A 22,485-nucleotide genomic window follows, 5' to 3' on the forward strand; every position below is an offset into this window, starting at 1 on the left:
TTAATTGGTGGATTGGCTTGTGTGTGTAGTAATTAAATTCATGTGCAAGCGTCACCGTCTGCACGCTACACCATGCTTTAACCACCGAGCGGCAGCATCGCCTCTCTAAACGCTCATGCGTACCAGCAAACAAACTAATCTCTACATTTCTCATAAAACTGTCTTCCTCAGATCAGTGAATGTGTTTTATGAGCGACATCAAACTGCAGCTTTCAGCTCAGTGAGATCTCATGTGAACTTCAGTCATGTGGCTTCGGTTTAGGTGAGGTTTCCTGCCCAAATCGGTGCCAATGTACCACTTTCACACACCCTGCCGGTTTTAGTGTCTGCAGTTGTACTTCTCAGGTCTGCTGTCTCATTTGTGAGAGTTTCAGTGCTGTTCTCCTGACTCATTGGCTTCTGCAACACAATCTGCCTCCACGCAGTTGTAGCTTATGAATCAGTTGAGGATATAAAAGCTTTTACTTCTTGTGCGATTGATCATTTAGAACACAAAGTAGGGCAAAAACAAGTTGTAAATGCACATTAAACATAACAAACAATACCATAAATACGTTTGCTTCCACCGTTTCACCCATTTGCTGCCGCTGGACTCACACAGCCAGATCAACTGAATATATATCAGGGGATTTTGTTTTTATCAAGTTTTATCATCTTTTTTTTAACTTTTGACAAACACTTTAATTAATGATGTCAAGGCTGGATTAAAAACTATTCACTCTATGTCAGTTTGTTTGTATTAATTTGATTCATTTTAAGTAAGTTTGGGAATTTCCAGCACTAAATCACACCAATTGATTCAAATGATAAGGGCCTTAAAGGGGTTCATGCACGGTCTACTTGTCTTCTGGAGGGTCTCTGTGCTAAAATGTACGTGGAACTTATTGCTGACAACATGGTGGACAATAGAAGCCGGCAGCTCCTTTTGTCTCTCTTCAGAGTATCTCAAAGGGGGAGAATACAACAATAAATACAGTCCCTTCACATTCAGAAGCCTGAGGATGTGTTTGGTCTTTCTCAGCTATGAAAGTGTGTGAAACTGAAATTAGAACCCCATGAACTCTGCCTGAGCGGATTAGCAGAAGTATGTGCCGGGATGATTCTGCGGTGATGTTACAGGAATGGAGACGGTGACTTCATGTGTCATCTGTCCAGCTGGCAGCATCAGCTGTTTCATACTCATCACACATCTTAACAGTGAGTATAGAGGCTAAATGTGGGATGTTTGGTCATCGGCTCTCAGCTCCTTCACTGCTTCGCTCTAATTATTATTATTAATGACAATTTTTCCCCATCTGGCTTCATGCTTCTCCTTTTGGTTTTCCACCAAAATACATTAAGTTAACATTTAATTACAGCAACAATTTATTTCCATTTGAGTAGCATATTCTGTATCACCTCTTTCCAGCTTTATATGATACTTAAATTAAGTGAAATATTCAAACTGAAGACTACACATGCTGCACCATTACATCAAACTGAAATACTAGTGTTGTGTTTTTTTCGTCATTTACACACAATTCTCCAAAATGTTTGTTTACATGTACTCACCTGCTGTACTACAAGTATAATATGAATGCACACAATACCGTTTTATGCAACTTTAACTGTGATTTTGAATTACAATTTTACAGTTACAAACATATGATGATCTTATAGAATATGATGCAAAGTTGCATAAATGCATTGCTGTTGATTAAACTACCCAACAGTATACAATGCAGTTGACACAAGCACAACTTTTAACACCCACAGCAGTAAAATGCAACACACACACATTAACGCAACAGTAATAATTATCCTAAAACATCACTGACAGAGGACATTTTACTGCACAATGTGTAGCCTACTTTTAACTCTTTAAGTAAATTGCTGCTAATACTTTTACTAAAGTAAGATTTTGAATGCAGAACTTTTAATTGCAGTGGAGTATTTTCACCGTGTAGTATAAGTATGTTTACTCATCTAAGGGCTCTTAATACTTCTTCCACCACTGCTCAAAAAATGTGCTTAAATATAAAACTATTTTGACCTATATTCCCTTGTGTGTGCGTGTAAGTGTGTAGGCCCGTAGGTGTGTGTGTGTTTGTATGTGTGTGAGTGTAGGTGTGTGTTTGTGTGTGTGTGTAGGTGTGTGTATGTGTGGGTGTATAGGTGTGTGTGTGTGTGTGAATTGGAACCATTCACCGCATCCGAGGTGAGGCCGGGTTCACCGTTCTCCGGTGTGTTCGTTCCTTCGGCCTCTACGTGCCGCTGCTCTTCCTATGTAGGCGGGGTCTAACTCAGAAGAAGGAGAAGAAGAAAGAACTGGGGCATTAAAAAAAAAAAAAAAAGCGAGCCAGCAGCAGCGGCTGTAACGTGTTCGGGCGATCCAGGAAAAAAAATATATTATCCATGTTAATAAATGGTGTTTTTATTCGTAAAGTAACGTCGACCGTTAGCGCGTGGTGAGCGGAAACTCAACGTGCGTTCAGTTCGCTACAACAAAGCAGACCCTTGTAACAGTTTGTATCTTAACGTTGAGTCCTCGTTCTTATTTCTTTCTAAGAGGACCGTTGTTTTTCGGGCTGATGTTTCTCTAAATCATCGGAAAACGCCAGTTTAGCATCAACATTAAGGTGAGTGTTGTTATTTCAACCGACATTTTATTTCCCACACATTTGACGATAAAAAGGGGGAGAAGCGAGGAATGTGTCTTTTCTGTTCTTCGGGGCAAACTTTGGGTGTGGATTATTAACGCGGTCTAGGTCGAAAGACCGTTTTTAAAACATGTTTTATTTCCTTTTCATTACATGGTTTCAATAACATGACTTGAAATGTTGGCGTATTCCAACATACACCTCAATCTGTCCCTCAATAATGCATCTTAATTTGGGTTTTTGTGCAGAAAGTAGGTCATTGAGCCGCTTTGCATGACCAAAGAGGGCGGTATGGGTGGGTTAAAGTATGAGGAGATAGTGTGTGTTTAAGTCCTGATTAACTATTAAAAACATTATTATACTCATAGTAGCTTTTAACCTAAAGTCAGAACCACAACAAAGGCTGTTACTGTTTAAAACTGACTAAAACTAATTTACTCTCAGTTGTGAATTTGTTTTCTGCACGAACGTTTTTTTTTTGTGAAGTTACTTTGGCATTGTTGTGTTTCTTTGTTTATTTCCCTAAAGGATAGATATAGAAACAGTTTTGTGGTTCAGCTTTTATACCTAATTTAAGGAGCTTTTATACTGAACAGCAAGCTCGTCAAGCTACACTATTTATGAGAGAATAAGTGCTTGGTTTGGTCTTTTGTCTGATTTAGTTAATGACCACAGTCATCAGAATCATCAACCAAGATTTTTCTCATCAAGATCATATTTCAGAAACCAGCTGGTTTTCTTTAGGAATGCTCTTAAAGCACTTGAGTCCATTTGTCCCACAAAACCCCTCTGCAGATGTCTTTAACATTTGTGTTTGTACATTTACGAAAGGAGCGTTTAATTTAAAGTTGCGACACAGATCTCATGCCTTTAGGCCAAAATATTCACGAAGAAAACTAAACAACCTCCTCTTCTGTAAGACAAAGCCACAAACATTGAAATGAAGGTAGAGCTGTAAAGGATATCCAGCAGCAAACCACAGCTGGACCCCAGTCTGGTCAGACTACATTGTGGACTGTATAAACTGCGGTTGAGGATCTAGTGACCTTAAAGCCAGATTGGTTAACCAGACTCTCGAGCCTCTTGTTCAGTCCTGCTCGAGGCTCTGATTCTGAAGTGTTGACTGTGCACTATGTAAGTTGGACAAGATCGGTCTTGCCTCTCATTCACTTCCTGTAAAGGAGTTATACCCTGAGGGAGTGTTTTTTTTCTTCTTCTTCTCCCTTATTAATCTCAGGGAGAGGCTTGTTGTGTTGAACTAGTAATCTCTGTCCACCAAGGCCTAATTTGGGGCCAACAGAATAAAACCTTGGGTTGATTACTAGCCTGTGTTTGCCTACAGACAGAATCCTAAAACAAGTATGCCTTTGATTACATGCAGCACGCACACACACACATTAACAGGGCTGCAGATAATACGCATCAGGCCTGGTAATTGTAGACAAGCTCCCCGTAGATCACTGACTCACTTCCCGTAGTTACATTGTTGTGGTGTTTAAAACAAGGAGTGTCTGGGGCAGTTTGCAGGGTCACTCGGCGTTACTCAACCCCAGGCTTTTACCCCCCCGACCTGTCAGATGTGAGTCATCATGGGTGATCTGGTCTTCCAGTGAAGGCCAGACGAGTCATTGCAGGCAAGGGTATGTTTGTATGTGATCATGGTTCAGACGTTAAGACATCCCTACATGGCTCCATCACTCTGTGGTTACATTTAGGAAGTCCTCCGAAGATGTGGCAAGAAACACAAGACGATTGACGGATATGTTTTTATTTCTTTGTTAGATGTACAGAATATTGAGAAGGTTCAAACTTGAGACCAGAGTGCAACCAATAGTCAGAAAAAGGAGAGACGAGTTACTACGGCTGAGTCAATCTGTCAGAAAATGACATAAATTGAATTGTCAACGTTTTTGTTTATCAACAAATAGTTTGTCATTTATTTAAGGTGATCTATAGAGATGATTTAAGGCCATCTTTTACTTCTCGATGCCGATCCGAAACCAGTGCGTTAAATACAAGTTTATACAAACCTTAATCGTCCCAAACAAACATTTCAACGGTCCTATGCTTTTACGTAGGGATGCTAATCTTTCATTTGTTTATGACCCTCATTAACTGATCAATAACCGACGTTGTTGTATTAATTGATGAGGAAAATAATTGTTAGTGGCCGCTCTACAAAGGGCTTCAAGAGACTAATGTATCAAAATAAATGTCACAGATGAATCCTCAACATTCTCATCAGTTACATTGATACAAGACGATGTTAAAAACACCAAAGGGGAACAAGACATCTTTTATAAAGTGTTGGAAATGGAATCCAGCCTCAGTGAGTACGTGAAAGAAAGCTTGAAAGGAAACAACATTTTAACACTTCACTATAAGTGTTTCAACTAGTTTTTATGCCTAAACATGTCGTCATACTCACTGGCTGAGTGAACTCCTGGTTCAGGTTGGAAACGAGTGGAAAAACATCCCCATATTTCAGTGACGTAGTGCTTTTCCCTCGACATAGTATGGAGGCAGTTAAGATGGAATGTGTTATCTCATCTCTCTGAGGGTGAGAGGTTAGGGTCTCATCCACATGACGGACAAACCCCAGACCGGTCTCACAACTGCTTCTACTACTTCAACAAATATACGTCAGACTGACTTAAACTATTTCTTCGCTGTCGAGCTGTTAAAACAAACGTAAATATGTTCATGTGTGTCAGAATGATCACGTCTGGCTTTGCTATTATTGATCATTCTACTTTTATAACCACATAACGGTTATGCTAAGTAGTTTTGATACTTTCTCTTTATTTTCTTTTTGGGACGTTGGTAATGTAGTTTGGTAATATTGTGGTATGTTGGGATCTTACTGATAGTAATACTAGTTTAAACACCGGATAAACACATGCATTATTGTAGGAAAAGGACAGTAAACATTTTCAACAATCCCGTCAACTATTTTTCAATAGTCCGCTGGATGTCAGTCGGTCAAAACGTGTCCTAAAGAAACGGACTTCACTGAGTCACTCATCTAATTTGACGGCACTTTAAAGTTCAGTATCGAGCATCGTCAGGTCTTCCTGTTCGTCTGTTTGGTTTCCGTCAAACACACCGTGTTTACAGTCAGAGGCGAGCTGTTCTTCCTGGGGGGCGGGGGGGGCTTTCATTAGAGGAAATGGATGCAGAGTCATGCTGAGTTGTTTGGGGGACCTAATGGACTGAAAGTGGACTTTGACTTTCTGCAGCAGGTGGGGGGCCGGCTGGCTGACCGGAGCTGGGGTGGGGGGGTGTAACTCAGTTTGCGGACCACCAGATGACCCGCCCAGCGTGAACAATGCCCACTTGTGTTGAACGCCACCGATCACTCTGCATGTTGCTCACAGGAGTTCTTTAGCAGCAGCATTCATTATTAAATACACCATAGCTGTTGGATCTCCAAAGCGAGATATGGAAGTGGTCAGCTTGATATTAGGAGGGGGAGAGATATGTATAATATTGTTTGGATTGTGTCCTGTAACAAAGTGGATATAAAAAGCTCTTGGAGGAGCGTATAAAAACGTGGAGATGGTGTTAAAATACAAGCACATGAGACACAATCTGCCCTGAAGCTGGGACACTTTTTCCGAGTATTTAAGCAACATGTGCGCGCTCACATTGTACACTTGAATGTACACTTCTGTTTTGTTTTCACAAGAGAAAAAACACACCATCCGGGGTTAATGATGCACACTGTGGTTAACCTCGCATGAAGCGAGGAACCACAGAGACCAGCTAGAGCTGTGGTAGCTTTTGCAACTACTTCCACTTTAGCTTGTCCGATGCACGAAGAGGAATCGTGGTTATTAGCTGTGTTTTTGTCCTGCTTGCTTATGTATTTATGGCATTCATTTAGCTCGTTTTGTCGTTGTTTTGGCATGTAGTGCATTGTGAGACTTGTTTGTTTACCGACTTCATTTCAACACAACTCACAATCAGGTGCCAGACAACTTAAAACACACCTTTTTCTCTCTGCCGGTGTTCAGTGAGGAGGAAGTTGTGCATCGCCAACAAAACATATTGAGCAGGAAACTCCTTCTGTAAACATCTGTTAGAGGGTTATGAGGGGGGAGGGGCATACATTTACCATTTTAAAGATTTTAGTGTTTTCTTATTCACGGTTTTACGTGCGTGTCATATTTGTCGTCACACCAAAGTCAAAGTGTTTGTGACAGCGGTACAGAATACGATAAACTCAACCATATGGAGGAGCAGTATCAGACCCGTTGGTTCTAAACGTGGACTTTGTTCAGGTTTAGTAAATATTCACGATGTGCTTCGCTCCACCTTCAGACTACACCGGGCCTGTCTGCTCAAAGCCACATGAGCTGCAGGAAGGCAGATAATCTGCAGAGTTCATAAACATCATTTGTCTTTGGATCAGATAATGCAACACACACACACAGAAGCTCACATACCACCAGTTAATGAGACTTTTTGTCCAGTTCAGTGGCTGTATTAACTTAAACGGACATAAATACTCATAGTGGTCCCATCAAGAGGATGTCCATGCTCCAGACTTTGCACAGGGCGCTTCCCTAAATAATACCAGTCAATGAGCAGAGGAAGGAGTAAACAAAGAGGTAGTGGTGACACACGTCTGATTCAAAGCCCTTCTGTTAAACTCTGAAGCTTACCCTGGTTTCGGGGAAAGACGCCATGCTTACTGTACCTCATAAACTGAATGCATATGGACATATTGTGGTAGTATTGTTTTGTAGTCAATTTTCTGGAAATGCAACAAAAAAACCAACAAGATGGTGATTTGTTTCTGGCTAATTCAGTGACTCCTGAAATATCCAGAAATCCCGATACGTCATCACACTGTCGGGTAGGCCGAGATGTCGCACAGGGTGTGATTATTTTCAACACGCCTACACGTGTGAGCAGAGGAAGGCGTTCTGCTTTGTGATGGCGCTGCTCCCTGAGGCGTCCTTTCTGACTTTCAGATTGAATCAAAGCGCCTCGGACCTGTCTGATGTGAACCATAACAGGGAGGCGCTGCAGAGGATTGAGTTTGAGTCAGCAGCTGTTGGGAGACATTTCTTGATAAAACATTTGTCTGGGCCTGTGACTCACCCCCACTGCTTGTGTTGAAAGCTGGGCTATTATATTGGTTTTATAGCAAGCAGCTAGTGTTTACATATGTAATCTAGGATTCTCTATAGAAAAGGTGAGACTGAATTCTTCACTGCTTTTTGACTGTTACATTACTATTACTCTTCTTTCTTGCCAGTGACCATACATAACACAAGTATTTTAGGAAAATACATTAATCTACAGGTTTTGAATCACCAGATTATATTGTATAAAGCCAGATTTGAACAGCCGGACCTCGCCAGGCTTTTAAATTGGTAAAGAAAGGTTGTTATTTTATCCCTAACCGTCCTGCCAAAGAACCGTCCTGAAGCTGAAGGAAGTCTGTTTGCAAGGGACAATTTCATCCAGTTGATTACTTGGTACAATGTAAATTTCATCCAGGGTTGCCGTCATTTTTGTGTGGATTTTTACGGTCATCGCTTTCTGGCTGACATTACCATCCTCAATCCAGCTCTGATTGGCATGGTTGTTTTTTTCCGACTTGAGAAACTAGACGAGCACTAGACCTAAAAAAAAGAAGGTCTCCATTACACCCAATAGATGTTATCTAGTGTGCAGTTTGTCTTTACCCTCTCAGACCAACCAGAGGCCTCTTGATTATATCAAACCTTTTTATTACATGACATTACAATATGTTCTATATCTGGAATCTGGACAATTTGTAAAGTTTCTTGAGCTGGTTGATGAATATCAACCCAAAGATATTCAGTTAATTGTCGTAAATGACCAAGAAAAGCAGCAGATCCTCATATTTGCAGAGCTGGAACTAGAAAAAATAATAAAAGAATGGTGGAAATGATTTCCCAATTTTTGTGTTAAAGACTAATCAATTAAGCAACTACTTGTTTCAGATGAATACTTGTGATTAGTTTTGATTTGTTTAACCGCTGCACTTTGCAATTTGAGGCGACAGCTTGAGTATTTATAAGTTAACCTGTTTTATCTACACTATAGAAAGCAAGAGCCTGTTTTGTATTGTCGCACACGTCCATATTGGATAAAGTCCAGTCAAAAGCCTCAGTTACTGTATGTGTCTTGGAAAGAGCTGAGCGGCTCTTGCTACTATTAACAGAGGTAGAATTGTAAATATAAAAATTGTGACGCTAACGTTGAACATCGCGAGCACAAAGCATGTGTCGCCTCTCGTCTTCTCCAGCCTGACCATACAAAGTCATGATCCAACACGGCGTGCTCCTGGTACTCTAAATATTAGGCTCTCGGGTCCGTCATCAAGATGGCTCATACACTAGTTTCTGCTCCACATAGGGATGATTTACTCAACTGATATGTGGGACAGATAGAGTACAGTAGCTGCAACCAGGTGCCTCATAGTTTGGATTATAAAAAAACAAAGACAAGATACAACTCGTAGATGGTGCTGTACTTTCAGGAGGTAGAATCATTAGGATCACTTTCTGCTGTTAAGACGTTGTCTTGCATTGGAGGGAATGTGGTCTATTTGTGGAGGCAGTAGTTGGTTCAGTGACCAACACACAGACCTTTGCTGGAAGAGTGAATTCAGGAATTCACCAGTTACCAGCTGGCCTTCTATCATGTTTCACAGTTATGAGGAGCAGTTTTTACCTCAGTCTGTTGTGGATCAGGGAGCCATCGGCCTCTGTCGGCCCGCCGTCGCTATCAGCTCTTATCAGCGCTGACGTTAGCTTTTTAGCAGCGCTGTCTTTGATCTTCCACCATTTCTTAGGTCATACAATAATTCAGCTGTCACTCGCTTCAATGCTTTTGATTCTGAAAAGGAAGTGACACTGCTGCTGGTCATATTAATCAGTTGAGTTATCTCTTATATGCATTCCTCTGATGAAGAAGAGCAAATGTAAGTAAAGAAAAGCGGATAGATTGGAGAAGATGTCTTTTTTTTAATATTTCATTTGGGGTAGAAGTCTGTGTCCAAAACCATCATGCCCCATGAAGTGCCAGTGCCTCCCTAATGCCATTACTGTGGAGACCCTGAGTTCCTCCCAAATATCTGTCAGCTCTCTGTAATTTGCAGGACAAGCCCCAGAGTGGTAAACAAAGCTGTACTTCAGGAATGTTGGGGAGGAGCGCTGATATAGTGTAGAAAGTCCTTTCAGTTGGTGGTGGCTTGAATGTTATGAGGCATCTTGCTGGGTATGTTGAATGGTTTTTTTTTGTCCGTCTTGCCACAAAGTTGTTCTTTGGGTAAAAGTTTAAGTATATTTAAAAAGGGAAAAGTGTCTATTGATCAACAGAAAATGATTTACGTCCGTTACAAGATTATTATTTCGTCATTTCTGCTCTGTTTTTCTGAATTATCGAGATACCTGAAGATCCTACGCAAAGCTCTCGCCTGCATGGAGTACGCTTTCTGCTGCTAATCAGCCTCCAGCGGTGCTAGCTGTATGATTTCAAGTACAGCGTCGATACATGTAGGAGTCTACGGGAGTAGTTGCATGCCAAATTGTGTCGGCTAACTGTTCACTTGACCAGGTAACAAACTAAATGCTAGTCCAGCGTGAGGTGGCCGCGTACAGTCGACACATTAATAACAAAACCATCTATATCACTTAAAGACGTCATTACCTCCCAATGTTCAAAACCACCAAACAAAGCGTCCATGAAATCAAGCTCTTCTTGTTCATTCAGGAAAACCACAAGAAAAGTTTCTTCAGAATTATCAAGATAATAATCTCCTTAATTTAGAAAAACAGGGCAGACATTTTCTTATCTCAAGTGAATGTGTTTCGCTTCCGTTCTTTAAATCTTGTCCAATCGTGTCCGGAGACTTGTTTTTCTTTCACCCTTCCCCCCACAGCAGTCTGATAACTATCACTAAAGCACTTAAACTCCCATCTAAGTTGGTCATTAGGCTGCATTTAACAGGATGTGGTTGTTGGTGCAGATGCCTGTACGCTCTGACCCACAGCTGTGCTTCTACTGTGTACAGCCACCAGTTTTACCTCTACGTCACTCATAGTTAACTGTAAAAAGTAAATGTGTAAATGTAAATATACTCTTATCTGCTGACACTGACAATGTGCATATTGGCGTAAACATATCCCACCAGGGATGGACTATTTTGGGGCTCAGCTGTTGACTTTGCTTCTGTCTACACTGCCTGGTTTTCCTGCACAGAAAGTTGGTCTGAGTTTTGAGGATTGGGCAGAAAGTCGAGGAAGTGTGTCACTGGAGTTGTCGTGAATGGCAGAGACTCAGGAAGAGGCATGAACTAGCATGACCAAATATGGGAACACACCTTCCTTTTTTCTCTGTTTTTCTGGCATGCTGTGACCTTTGCTTACATTTTTAGGAAAACATGTTGACCCACCAACAAAGCTATTTCCATGCAGCTGTCACACTGCTGTTGGTTAGTGCTCCGCAGCCCCAGAGAGGCATCAAAGGACTTCTCCATGAACCAGTTATTCCTCTGCAGTTACATTCTGTGGCAGCTTTTAAACGTCGGCCGTCTTAAAGCTACTGCTGCTCTGTTTCAGTCATTACAAGTCAAGTTAGACTCCTTATAAATCACTGTGGTTGATACCGAACACCTCGCATGTAAATGTGACCATTCTGTCCTTTTTACGCCATATTTTTATTGTGTCTCCTCAAGCGTCTCTCTCTCTCTTGTCGAGTCTTATCTGAAATTCCCCATCGAGATAACCAACTACCTCTACAGGCCTTTAACGTCACAAACCAGTCAGAAAGCAAGTATGTAGTGTGGTTTCATGGAAGTGCTGATGAGTGTGGGCAAATGGTTTCCTCCATATTTGGAATAGACCAAATGGGAGTTGCTCCTCCCCTCTGCTGCCGAGCGGTGACGGAGGTATTTCAGGATAAAGTCTTCACAGCACAGAGCATGAAAGATGTTGTTAACCTAAATGTTTTTCATCCTGTTGGTCTCCTTCAAATTCAAACTATTGTTTTACGACTCGCATGTCCATGAGAGCCTTTTTAAAGAGGGGGGTCTTGCTGTGTTAATGGTACACTTGGTAGTGAACTAGTTTCTTTAAGCGTTGACTTTCTTACATGTAGGTGAACTCTATCACAAAGGGATCACATTGTTCTTATGTGTGTGTGCACAACGCAGCCGTGAGGTCACAACTCCGACATGTGGACGTCTTTTTATCTTTTATAAAGATGGCGCCGTCTCACATTAAACCTCTACAACCACTACAAAGCACACACTGATGTTACACACACACACACACACACACGACCCTTTTTGTTAGCTGTCACTAACACGAGTAACAAAGCTGTCTGATTCAGATCTGTTTCTTTCATGTTGTGTTAACACATTGCGTTTTTCTTGTCACAGATGGATCTGCGGTTACTTCTAATAGCGACGCTGTCGGCAGTCCTCTGTGGCAGCCGGGCGCAGCAAGGTAAGAACAAGAAAAGGTTGTAAAGTAACCCTAACCCTGCTCCAGTCTTCTTATCTTAGCTGTTAAGTACTAGCTAACTCGTAGCGTAGCATGTTTCTCATCTGTGCTAACAGACACCCAGTTTAGTCCTTATTGTTCCACTTCATGTGTATGTAGATTATCATGCTTTCACTCGACAGCCTCTCTCTGTGATTTCTTCGTTTCTTAAGCACATTGCAATACTTTCATCCACTCGTCACATCTTGTATTTCATGGTTTTATAACTGTGGGTCCTGCTGGTTGGAGGTGAAGTCATTACTTGGTGAGCTGCCTCGGGCTTCTCTCAGCGTGACTCCGTTTTCTAGACTGGGAGGAAGTTGTGTCTTGCAGCCAAAAAAAGCCAAAGCTGTTTTGAGTTAGTGAACGAATGGAAATTCGGTTTTGTCATCTTGGCTCACAGGACCTTGTGTTGTCTCTTTTTCAGAGGGAAGCATATGCATCAAGGCCAACGCACAGTCGTGTGGGGAATGCATCCAGGTCGCAGAGACGTGTGGATGGTGCACAGATGAAGTGAGTTGAATCAGTAAAGTGTTTTTAATAATCATATGAATGAAATAGTATATACAAGATTCTTAAACTGCGGGCGTGGCACGCTCGGAGATTTGTGGTTTGTGTGGCAGCGTTGCTTAATGGTTGAATTGCACAGAAACAGCCAACAAGCACAGCAGGGAGTCATCATCTTGAGTATTAAATAATGCAATCTAACAAATATAAATGTCACCTTTTGACAAATTAATTTCAAAACAGTTAGAGCTATTTAACAAACAAATACAGTCCAATGATTTAAAATATCATAACAATGTATTTGATGGTTTTTATTATTAATTTGAAAAGGAGGCAAGATTTAAAAAGTAAGAACATTTTTCTTTGTTTTTGCTAATTAATTTGTCTTTATTATTTATGCAAATGGCTACATAAACTGTACTTGCCCTATAACCACAAACACAGCTAGAGCAGTACTAGAGACTTAAGACGTTCTTGAGACCTTTCGACCAAACACAAGTTGACCACAACTCCATTAAATGTAAACACGAGTGCTGCTGCTTCTCGTCTCACAGGGAAACTCTGTCTGTATAATCCTCTTTAATCAGACGTTCTCTGTCCTCTTCTGAGGGAACAGACCACAGTATAGGAAAATACTGTTTTACTGCACCGAGAGGTTAATATGAAATGTATGTGTGGCGACTACAAAGTGCAGGATGACACATATTATAATTGTATGTCGTGCTGTGCAACAAATGTTTGAGAAGAATCTTTATTCCCACAAAAATAAAGTCATAAACAGCATTTTTTTGAATGCCTCGTCCTACTTTGTTGTGGTATCACCATCACTAATGATTTACGATCTCCAAAATATTGTGATTACCTGAAAGCATCAGCAGTCGTCCCCTAGTATCATTAACCAATTAACGTATTCATCCAAAATGGTGAGATTCGATTGGCCAGCCGAGCCCTGTGAGTCAGTACTTCCTCTGAAAACTGCTCACCAAGGTGAGTCTCTTGGTGAATAACATCTCTTTTTGTCCGTTCGGCACATGTCGAGAGCCGCATTCCTGTTAAATCTTGCCCGTATTTTTCCGTCAGACGGCAGACTGTCATTCCTGAGCGCATGCAATCACAACACGACTGCAACTTTTAGCTCAGTCGTGTTTGGTTGCTTTAGATGAAATATCTCTGCAGCCCTGATGTATCTTTGTGGTTTGATCTTCTCAAAGTCAAAGGGCATTACGCTCCAAATCAACCCTAAAATTACAAAGAATCCCATCGCTGAAGTACAGCTCTCAAAGTGCTACAAGAGCTTTATAAACAAAGTACTTATTTTGTGCCTTTACGATCTGATTTCACTGCATGATCTAAAAACCATGGACGGTGTGTATGCTGCCCACTGCTGAGAATGTTATGCATGTTATTTCCTGTGTGATTTGAGATCGGCTAAACAGTTGTTGTTTTTTTTCTCATTTTCTGTATTCATCCCACAAACTTAATGTTCTTCAGAACAATAGGTGTCTTGTATTTCTGGGATATCGTGTGCATCCAATCTATATTCTCAGCCAGGCTCCCCCAGTCATCTGTTTCTCCTCGTCTCCTGCTGCTGAAGAACAATTGCCCAAAAAAACAACAACGAGAGTTAAAGTGCAATGGATCGATTCCAGAGGCCTCGTTGGTTGAAATACTCGTATCTGCAGCGTTCGTACCCTAAATAATTACACAAAAGCAGAACAAGTTGTTGCCTCTGGTATAAACATCAATTTATTTCTTCCTTCAAAATCTCCCCTCTACAAGTCTGTGAACATAATACAGTGACATATTAGGATTTTGTGTAAAGTCCAGATTGGTGTGACGTTAAAGCCCAGGCAACAATATTCAGGACATGAGTTATGTATGTAGTATAATAAAAAAACTCCTGTGCTATTTCACAGAACTTGCTCACTGTGGGCGAGTCCAAGTCGGCTCGCTGTGACGATCTGGAGTCCCTGAAGAAGAGAAGATGTAACGTGACCACGATTGAGAACCCGCGTGGAAGCATCGACATCAACACGAACAAGCCCGTCACCAACCGCAAGAAGGACGTGGCCGAGAAACTGAAGCCCGAGCAGATCACCCAGATCCAGCCGCAGAAACTCACCCTGACACTCAGATCTGGTAAATATTCTGTAGGCGGGTCTTTGACTGTGTTGCCAGAGCAGGTTGGAACAAAGTGTTTTATTTAGAGCATGTATTGTATCTTTGGTATTTGGGTAAACCAATGTTTGTCGACCAGCTCTGGAGCAAAGTTGAAGTCATTAAGTTTGTTTGAAATGTGTTTTAGAAAAGACCAAAAGTTTATCATAGACTCAAAGTAAGATTTCTTGTCATAGCTGAAGACTTTTGCTGCCTTTAAAATCTCCTTCATCCCTAAGATTCAAATCAATTTAAGAAATGTATAAAAAACAATTAATGTAATGTCACAATCTCTTAAATTCACTAAACACTATGTGTTTTGTTTTGTCCATTAGGTGAACCCCAGACCTTTGAGCTGAAATTCAAGCGTGCTGAGGACTACCCCATTGACCTCTATTACCTTATGGGCCTCTCCTTCTCCATGAAAGATGATTTGGAAAACGTCAAGAACCTCGGCACTGATCTCATGAGGGAAATGCAGGGGATTACCTCCGACTTCAGGATCGGTAAGAACAACTCGATAATAATCAACGGAAAAGCTGTCGTGTGACGAGTACAAGTAAAAAAAAAAAACACGTTCTCCTTTCTTTAGGCTTCGGCTCGTTCGTGGAGAAGACGGTCATGCCGAACATCAGCACCACTCCAGCCAGGCTCATCAACCCCTGCACGGGGAACCAGAACTGCACCAGCCCCTTCAGCTACAAGAACGTCCTGCAGCTCACGGACAAGGGAGACGAGTTCAATCGCCTGGTCAGTCAGCAGCAGATCTCAGGGAACCTGGACTCTCCAGAGGGGGGCTTCGATGCCATCATGCAGGTGGCGGTCTGTGAGGTAAGAAGGCGCTTAAAGGTTTTTTGTCTGGTGCCTTGTAAACGTGTGAAAATATTAAGGAGAAGACTCTCTTTGTGTCCGTCTTCCCAGAACCAAATCGGCTGGAGGAACGTGACTCGTCTGCTGGTGTTTTCCACCGACGCCGGCTTCCACTTCGCTGGAGACGGCAAACTGGGCGGCATCGTCCTGCCCAACGACGGCAGGTGTCACCTGGAGAACGACATGTACACCATGAGCCACTACTATGTATTTAGTTTGTCATTTATGTATATCTGCATGATGTATCTTGAGAGAGTTGACTGGGCGTCTGTGCTGTTTTCAGCTTTTACTGATTGTCTCAGTTTCTAAGAGTTGTTTCTTCACAGACACGCAGTGTGGGATTATAAATGGGAGCTGAATTCTGCTTGTATTGATAATGTGTGTTTGTTTCTTCCCGTGTTGATGAACCCTTTGATAGGACTATCCCTCCATCGCCCATTTGGTTCAGAAACTGAGTGATCACAACATCCAGACCATCTTTGCCGTCACGGAGGAATTCCAGCCTGTTTACAAGGTAAACTTTGTGTTTTCTGTATCGTCAGAATTGTTTTTACTATTCCGTGTTTTAACTCAAAAGTAAGATGCACATTTAACATTTGTTCTCTTTGTTCTTACCTCTCGACTCTTGTGTCTCTTTCAGGAATTGAAAAATCTAATTCCCAAATCAGCCGTCGGCACGCTTTCCTCCAACTCCAGCAACGTCATCAAACTCATTATTGACGCTTACAACGTGAGTCAAACATCACGTCTGACTGTCTCTGTCATTAAGAGATGGCTTTGTTTATTTTATGACGTTACATCTTGTGGGGAAAATGTTCAACATCCTTTTTAAAGATTCCCGGGCTAAATACAGATTACAGTGAATCCCCTCAAGAGCTCATGAAAGAGAGGGAAATATTCTTGTGACTACTTCTCCTTGGTATTAAATACTACGCACACATTCAGGTGACATGAACGCTGTCCATTTTACTCCATCACATATGTATTAATGAGGCCCGGCACTGTAAAGCTGGGTTACCGCATGGAAAAGGCTTGTAAACTTAGATTATGATTAACCTATATCACTAGAGCCTTTAGCGATTGTTTGATCCCTCTTGTTTCTGGACAGTCTTTGTCATCCGAGGTCATTCTGGAAAACGGCAGGCTGCCAGAAGGAGTCTCCATCACCTACAAGTCCATCTGTAAGAACGGTGTGGAGGGAACGGGGGAGAACGGCAGGAAGTGCTCCAACATCTCCATCGGAGACGAGGTAGATGTCGTTCTTTTTGCTGCAATCTGTTTGCATGTGTGAAAATGACATTTGTGATTCTTAAGCATCCCAACTCATGGGTAAACCTACGTTGCACAGTGGGGAAAGCATTGGCAACACAACACAAGTGGTGCAAGTGCTCAATCGCTGGCAGCAGCCTGGGTGTCCTTCTCCCTACGCTAGTGTTGTCTCTGGGAATTTCCTGCTTCAAATTGAGAGACAAAAAGGTTCAAACCAAATGCATTTAGTAAAAGAACAACAAGACAAACAATAAATGACAAACACCTCAAATAACCTGAGCCATGTCTGAGAAATATAACGATAAACTTCAAGGCTTCCTCCTAATAGTTGTAATGACCCTATAAACCCTCCTCTGGCTTCCCCAGGTGTCTTTCAAGATTTCCGTTGAATTCCAGAAGTGTCCATTGCACGGCAACCCTGAGGTCATTAAGATTAAACCACTGGGCTTCACCGAGGAGGTGGAGGTAGTCCTGAACTTCATCTGCAACTGTGAGTGCGCCGCTAAAGGAGAGCCCAACAGTGAGAAATGCCACGAGGGCAACGGGATCTTTGAGTGCGGAGCCTGCAAGTACGTATTCAGCTAAGATACAGCCACTCCTGATATAACCATGACTCTGTATCTCTAACCAGAAAAGGGAACTACTTATTAGAAAATACCTGGTGCCATTATACATGGTATGAAAAGCTGCATCTTTGACTTTCTCAACTCTAATGTAGGTTCAGACCACTGTGCTTTACTTGAATGATTCTGCTCACAATGTTGGACTTCCCGTTTCCTGTGTCAGGTGTAACGACGGACGCATCGGGCGTGAGTGCGAGTGCAGCAAAGACGAGGTGCGGACGGAGGACCTGGACGCTAACTGCCGAAAAGACAACGGTACGGATATCTGCAGCAACAACGGCGACTGTGTGTGCGGCACCTGCGAGTGCAAGAAGCGGGAGAATCCTGCGGAGATCTACACCGGCAAGTACTGCGAGTGCGACAACTTCAACTGTGACCGCTCCAACAACAAGCTCTGCGGAGGTGAGGGTTGTAGAAATAGAACTACTTGAAAGTCTGACAACCTGTTGTGTTGTTAAACTCTGTGGTAACCGTTTCCTGTGCTTTCCCAGGACACGGCCGCTGTGACTGCAGGAAGTGCATCTGCGATGCCAACTACACGGGCAGTGCCTGCGACTGCTCCTTGGAGACCGCCACCTGCCTCGCCAAGAACGGCCAGATCTGCAACGGCCGCGGTACTTGCGAATGCGGCATCTGCAAATGCACCAACGCCAAGTTCCAGGGCCCAACCTGCGAGATCTGCCCCACCTGCCCCGGCGTCTGCGCTGAGCACAAGTGAGTCTGAAGCTCGCATGCTCGGCTAGAAACGCAAAATTCTGGAATCTAAAAATGTAGAGTTACCGTTGGTCAGAGATATTGTGAAATATCACGAAAGTTTAAAAGTTAAATTCCAGGTTGAGACAGTTGAATTGTGATCTGTAGATGCTGTATATCAGATTAGTAACTCGAGTGAATCAACCCTCCGCCTGTGTCTTCACAGAGATTGCGTGCAGTGCCGGGCGTTCGACGCCGGTGAGAAGAAGGACACGTGTGAGAGCGTCTGCAGCTACTTCCAGCTGATCAAGGTGAAGGATCGCGACAAGCTGCCTCAGCCGACCGACCAGAGCTTCCCGCTGACTCACTGCAAAGAGCGGGACGCCAACGACTGCTGGTTCTTATACACCTACGCCATCCGGAACGACGCCAAGGAGGTGTACGTGGTGGAGACGCTGGGTATGTTTTTAAGTAAAAAGTACCATGTGGAGTTTTTAAAAGGCAAAGAAGAGGACTGCTAGCAAAACAGCCTTGTAAAACATGAAGGTTTGAGCTTTGTAGATGTGTTATGAAGAAATAAATGCATTAAACGCAATTGTTAGCCCTCAATGATACATTTTCTCTGTTTCAGAGTGCCCGGCGGGACCCGACATCATCCCCATCGTGGCCGGTGTGGTCGCCACTTGACCACACCGTTGGACTTGTGGCGCCACGGTGTGGTCGCCACAAGCCACTTTCTTTAAGCCTGAGACATACATTCTAATGGCCGACATAAAACTAAATACAACCAGGTCAAAACAAGCTATAAAAGAATGCAACAGGGGTATTTTTGCTGCTTCATCTTTATTTCTGTAGCATTTTCACTTTTCCTCTTTTTTGTCTCAGAAAAAACACTCTTATGGCTCAAGAACATAACATAATAAGACTGGATGCATTTCCAAGATAGAGCAGTGAGATCAAATGGGGGGGGGGGGGGTGAGAGAATTGAAGGAGAAACAACGAGACTGCTTCTCCGCAGGTGAAGGGTAAGAACGGGGATAATGGGATGCAGATGCAGAGGGTAGATATGCGGAGCTGTGGAGCGGCAAGAGAGAAAACAGAAGGATGAGAGGCGCTCGAGGGCGGCTTCCCCCTGCAGATGTTGACAGAAAACAGACAGAGACGTGTGGAGGTGAAGGGGAGGAGGAGGGAGGAGAACAAAGGATGGATGGCTTCCCCGCAGGTGGGACGAGCTCTGATTGAGCGATGGAGGCGAACGAGGAGAGCGGAGGCGAAAAAAAAAAGAGACACAGACGAGAGGAAGACGTGGGCTGAAGTAGGGGAGCGGAGGAGGAGGGGTTTGTGCTTCCACTTGTTTTATTTTTGGGACACAATGTGTATTGTACACACATCGGCAACAACAGGAGACATGATTAAGATAATAGCAATCATAAGTACTAATAATTTAACAGGAAGTGAATACTTATCTAAATATTTATACCCCTACATATATACAGTATATATACACACACGTATAGCATACCCGTACATATACCTTCCCACATATACACACATATGAATAAGAAAAAATACAAAATAATAAATACAAAATATATGTATATATATAATGTGGTATATTTTCAGGCCTTACACAGTACAGCGAAGACCCCAAGTGTATTTGTCTTAGATGAAAACCAGATGTGCAGGAGACCAGGGGCAGAAGGGTGGATGTGTAGAATGAGGAGGCCACATACATTCTCTTATGTTCCGCCCAGATGTTGCATGACATGGACCCTATATAAAGATGAAGCGAGAGCCCTAAAGGCAGGGACTTTCGGATTCGACTTGAGACCTCCGGACGATCTAGACGTCCGTAATGGCATGTGTTGCTTGTTTGTAATAAACTTTATTATACCAGCAAGAACAGTGTCCACGGAGCATCCTTCCTCATCACTTCAACAGAACTGTCGCATGCAAGATACGACAATAATAACAAAATAAAAATGAAATAAATGGAAATAAAATAAATAAAGAAGTATTTCACAAGTCAAATGGTAGTAAAGATTCTCTATCACCTCACAACCACCCAGATTTATCTTTAGACCCCTTGGGGGGTCCTGAACCTCAGGTTGGAGATCACGGCTCTGAACTATTCTAGACTCTGTTGAAACACGTTTTCTGGCTGACAGGAGGTTTCGGGTTTCTGCACATGGCAGTCCAATAAATGTAAGAAAATATAGAAAAAGGAAGGCGAATCAATCGTGTCAATCGTATCTCAATATTTCTTCTGCACCTTCATAACGTGATCCTGACACGAGTAAACCCGCCCATCTGGTGTTCTGATTCAGGATCTGAATTTAACCACACAATAAGTTTAATCTTATTTCATAGCTGTAACTTTTAATTTAAAATGTGATAAAAAGCAGCTTATATTTCCATCAGTTTGACCCACTTTAACTTCTTCTGTGGAACAATGAATTAGGCCGATTTCACACATCAGGACTTTATCCCGAGATGAAGAGTTTCTCATGCTCGGCTACAGATGGAGTTCTTTGTTGCGTTGAGTCCACGTGTTCTTTTAAAGAGACGCTTTTCTGCACCAGTCGACCCTGTGGAGAGTGCAGTTATGTCGGGCCCGTATGGTTCCTGCACTCTTGTAACCTCGACCCCTGCAGTCACCCGTTTAGGAATGTGAGTGCGAGTAGAGAGGTGAGGTTACGTAAGGTCCCGTGGGGGATAACACGGGACACTTTGGGGAGAAATTAACGTAAAATTCCACATTTTACTGCTCTAAATTGAAAATTAATGACTTAAACAGAAAATACAAACACATTCAACTGACTTTGAGTCATGGTTATCCTTTCGTCGTCAATTAAGCTTTATATTTATGTTCCTCGTGTAAAATAGCAAAATTCTCAATGAGTTGCAGCAATAAATGTATGATAGAACATGTGGTTGATGTTGGGCTGTATGCATCACGTGTGTGTGTGTGTGTGTGTGTGTGTGTGTGTGTGTGTGTGACATCCGCTGTTAATGGTGAGCGTTAATGACAAGTTACATGGATGGAGTCTATATTTATCAAACGTGTCTGTACTGTATGTGTGTGTGTGTGTGTGTGTGTGTGAGAGATAAATCTGTCCCTCTAGTCATAACTGGGATGACGGAGAGCATCACTGGTGTTAAACAAAGCTTTAATTGTCTTAGCTTAAGTAACACACACACACTCACAAACTCAATTACTTTGCCTACAGAGCTCAGCAGATTGAATTAAATCTTCTCGCCACATTGTCCTTTCAACCAAGTGATTGTACTTGTGGACGACTCGATTTCCACACATTGAGTCAGCAGTTGAAATAGTTCAGCTGGCAAAAATGGATAAGTTGTCTAAAAGTCCTGGTTAAATGGGTGAGATTTCCAGATATGAACACTCCGAGTGGTCGTAGGCCTACAGGCCTGGAGGCAAAAGACACGTTTTTTGCTTTAACTTATTATTCTGAAGTACATTTTTACTGCACAATTTAATGACTATAGGATGACACCATGTGCTTGCACTGTGCAATCCTGTCTGCCCCCAAGGTTTCCATCTCCCTGGAAAATGAAAGGCTCAGCCGCCGCTGCAGAATGCATATAACGGACACACTGTGGTGTTTTACTCTGCCTTCATCACAGCACTGAGATCAGGGTTTGGGATTGTTCCCGCTGTTTGCGTTTGGACAGAAGCCTACGGTAGCCACGTGGCTCGTGCTAGCAGCTAAAAAAATGAGGAAGCCAGGACCATCAGAAACAAACATCTACGTATCTTTCTGGCACAAACTGTGTTCGATAGCGTTCATTTTGCTATGCTAGCTAATCCTCACACTAGAAGCCAGAAACAAATGTCTCTGATTAATTGTCCTTTTCATAATCTAAACATAGAACAAGTTTACTTGTAGCTGTTCTTTTATATCCGATCTGCTTGTCTTTGCGACAGCGGCACCAAAACAATAATACCACTTGGAAACGTAATTAAACACATTTTGAACATCACAAAAAAGGTTTTTAACCACTGCTATAAACCACCTTTTATCTCCTATTAAATGTAAAATTCCTCCTCTTGAGAATTACAGAAGGAACTTCCATTGAAGCAGGACCTTACAGCCTCTGAGGATTCAGACTGTGACGTCCTGCAGTGAATTAACGGTTGTCTCTCGCTCCGTCCCGGCCATCACCTTCAGAAATGGC

The 22,485-nt window shown here is 42.4% G+C and overlaps 1 protein-coding gene across 1 annotated transcript; it reads left to right on the top strand.

Annotated features, from left to right (window-relative positions):
* Nucleotides 1–2,299: 2,299 nt before the first annotated feature.
* On the top strand, nucleotides 2,300–20,188 carry LOC142955893 (integrin beta-1-like). Its single transcript, XM_076097119.1, has 15 exons — nucleotides 2,300–2,618; nucleotides 12,064–12,130; nucleotides 12,594–12,679; nucleotides 14,590–14,812; nucleotides 15,166–15,336; nucleotides 15,423–15,661; nucleotides 15,752–15,907; nucleotides 16,119–16,214; nucleotides 16,341–16,430; nucleotides 16,809–16,949; nucleotides 17,336–17,538; nucleotides 17,756–17,994; nucleotides 18,084–18,306; nucleotides 18,512–18,744; nucleotides 18,917–20,188. The coding sequence occupies exons 2-15, from the start codon at nucleotides 12,064–12,066 to the stop codon at nucleotides 18,970–18,972; spliced, it is 2,223 nt and encodes a 740-aa protein (XP_075953234.1). The 5' UTR covers nucleotides 2,300–2,618; the 3' UTR covers nucleotides 18,973–20,188.
* Nucleotides 20,189–22,485: the final 2,297 nt, after the last annotated feature.

This window comes from Anarhichas minor, unplaced genomic scaffold (genome assembly GCF_050575085.1).
Source record: "Anarhichas minor isolate MPS153535 unplaced genomic scaffold, ASM5057508v1 ptg000024l, whole genome shotgun sequence".
Taxonomy (NCBI): Eukaryota; Metazoa; Chordata; class Actinopteri; order Perciformes; family Anarhichadidae; genus Anarhichas; species Anarhichas minor.

Excerpts from the sequence above, each read along its gene's own strand:
- LOC142955893 (XM_076097119.1), top strand. The coding sequence starts at position 12,064 with ATGGATCTGCGGTTACTTCTAATAGCGACGCTGTCGGCAGTCCTCTGT. Across the intron at positions 16,215-16,340 it reads AATTCCAGCCTGTTTACAAG|GAATTGAAAAATCTAATTCC; the intron begins GTAAACTTTGTG and ends TGTCTCTTTCAG. Across the intron at positions 17,539-17,755 it reads TTTGAGTGCGGAGCCTGCAA|GTGTAACGACGGACGCATCG; the intron begins GTACGTATTCAG and ends TTCCTGTGTCAG.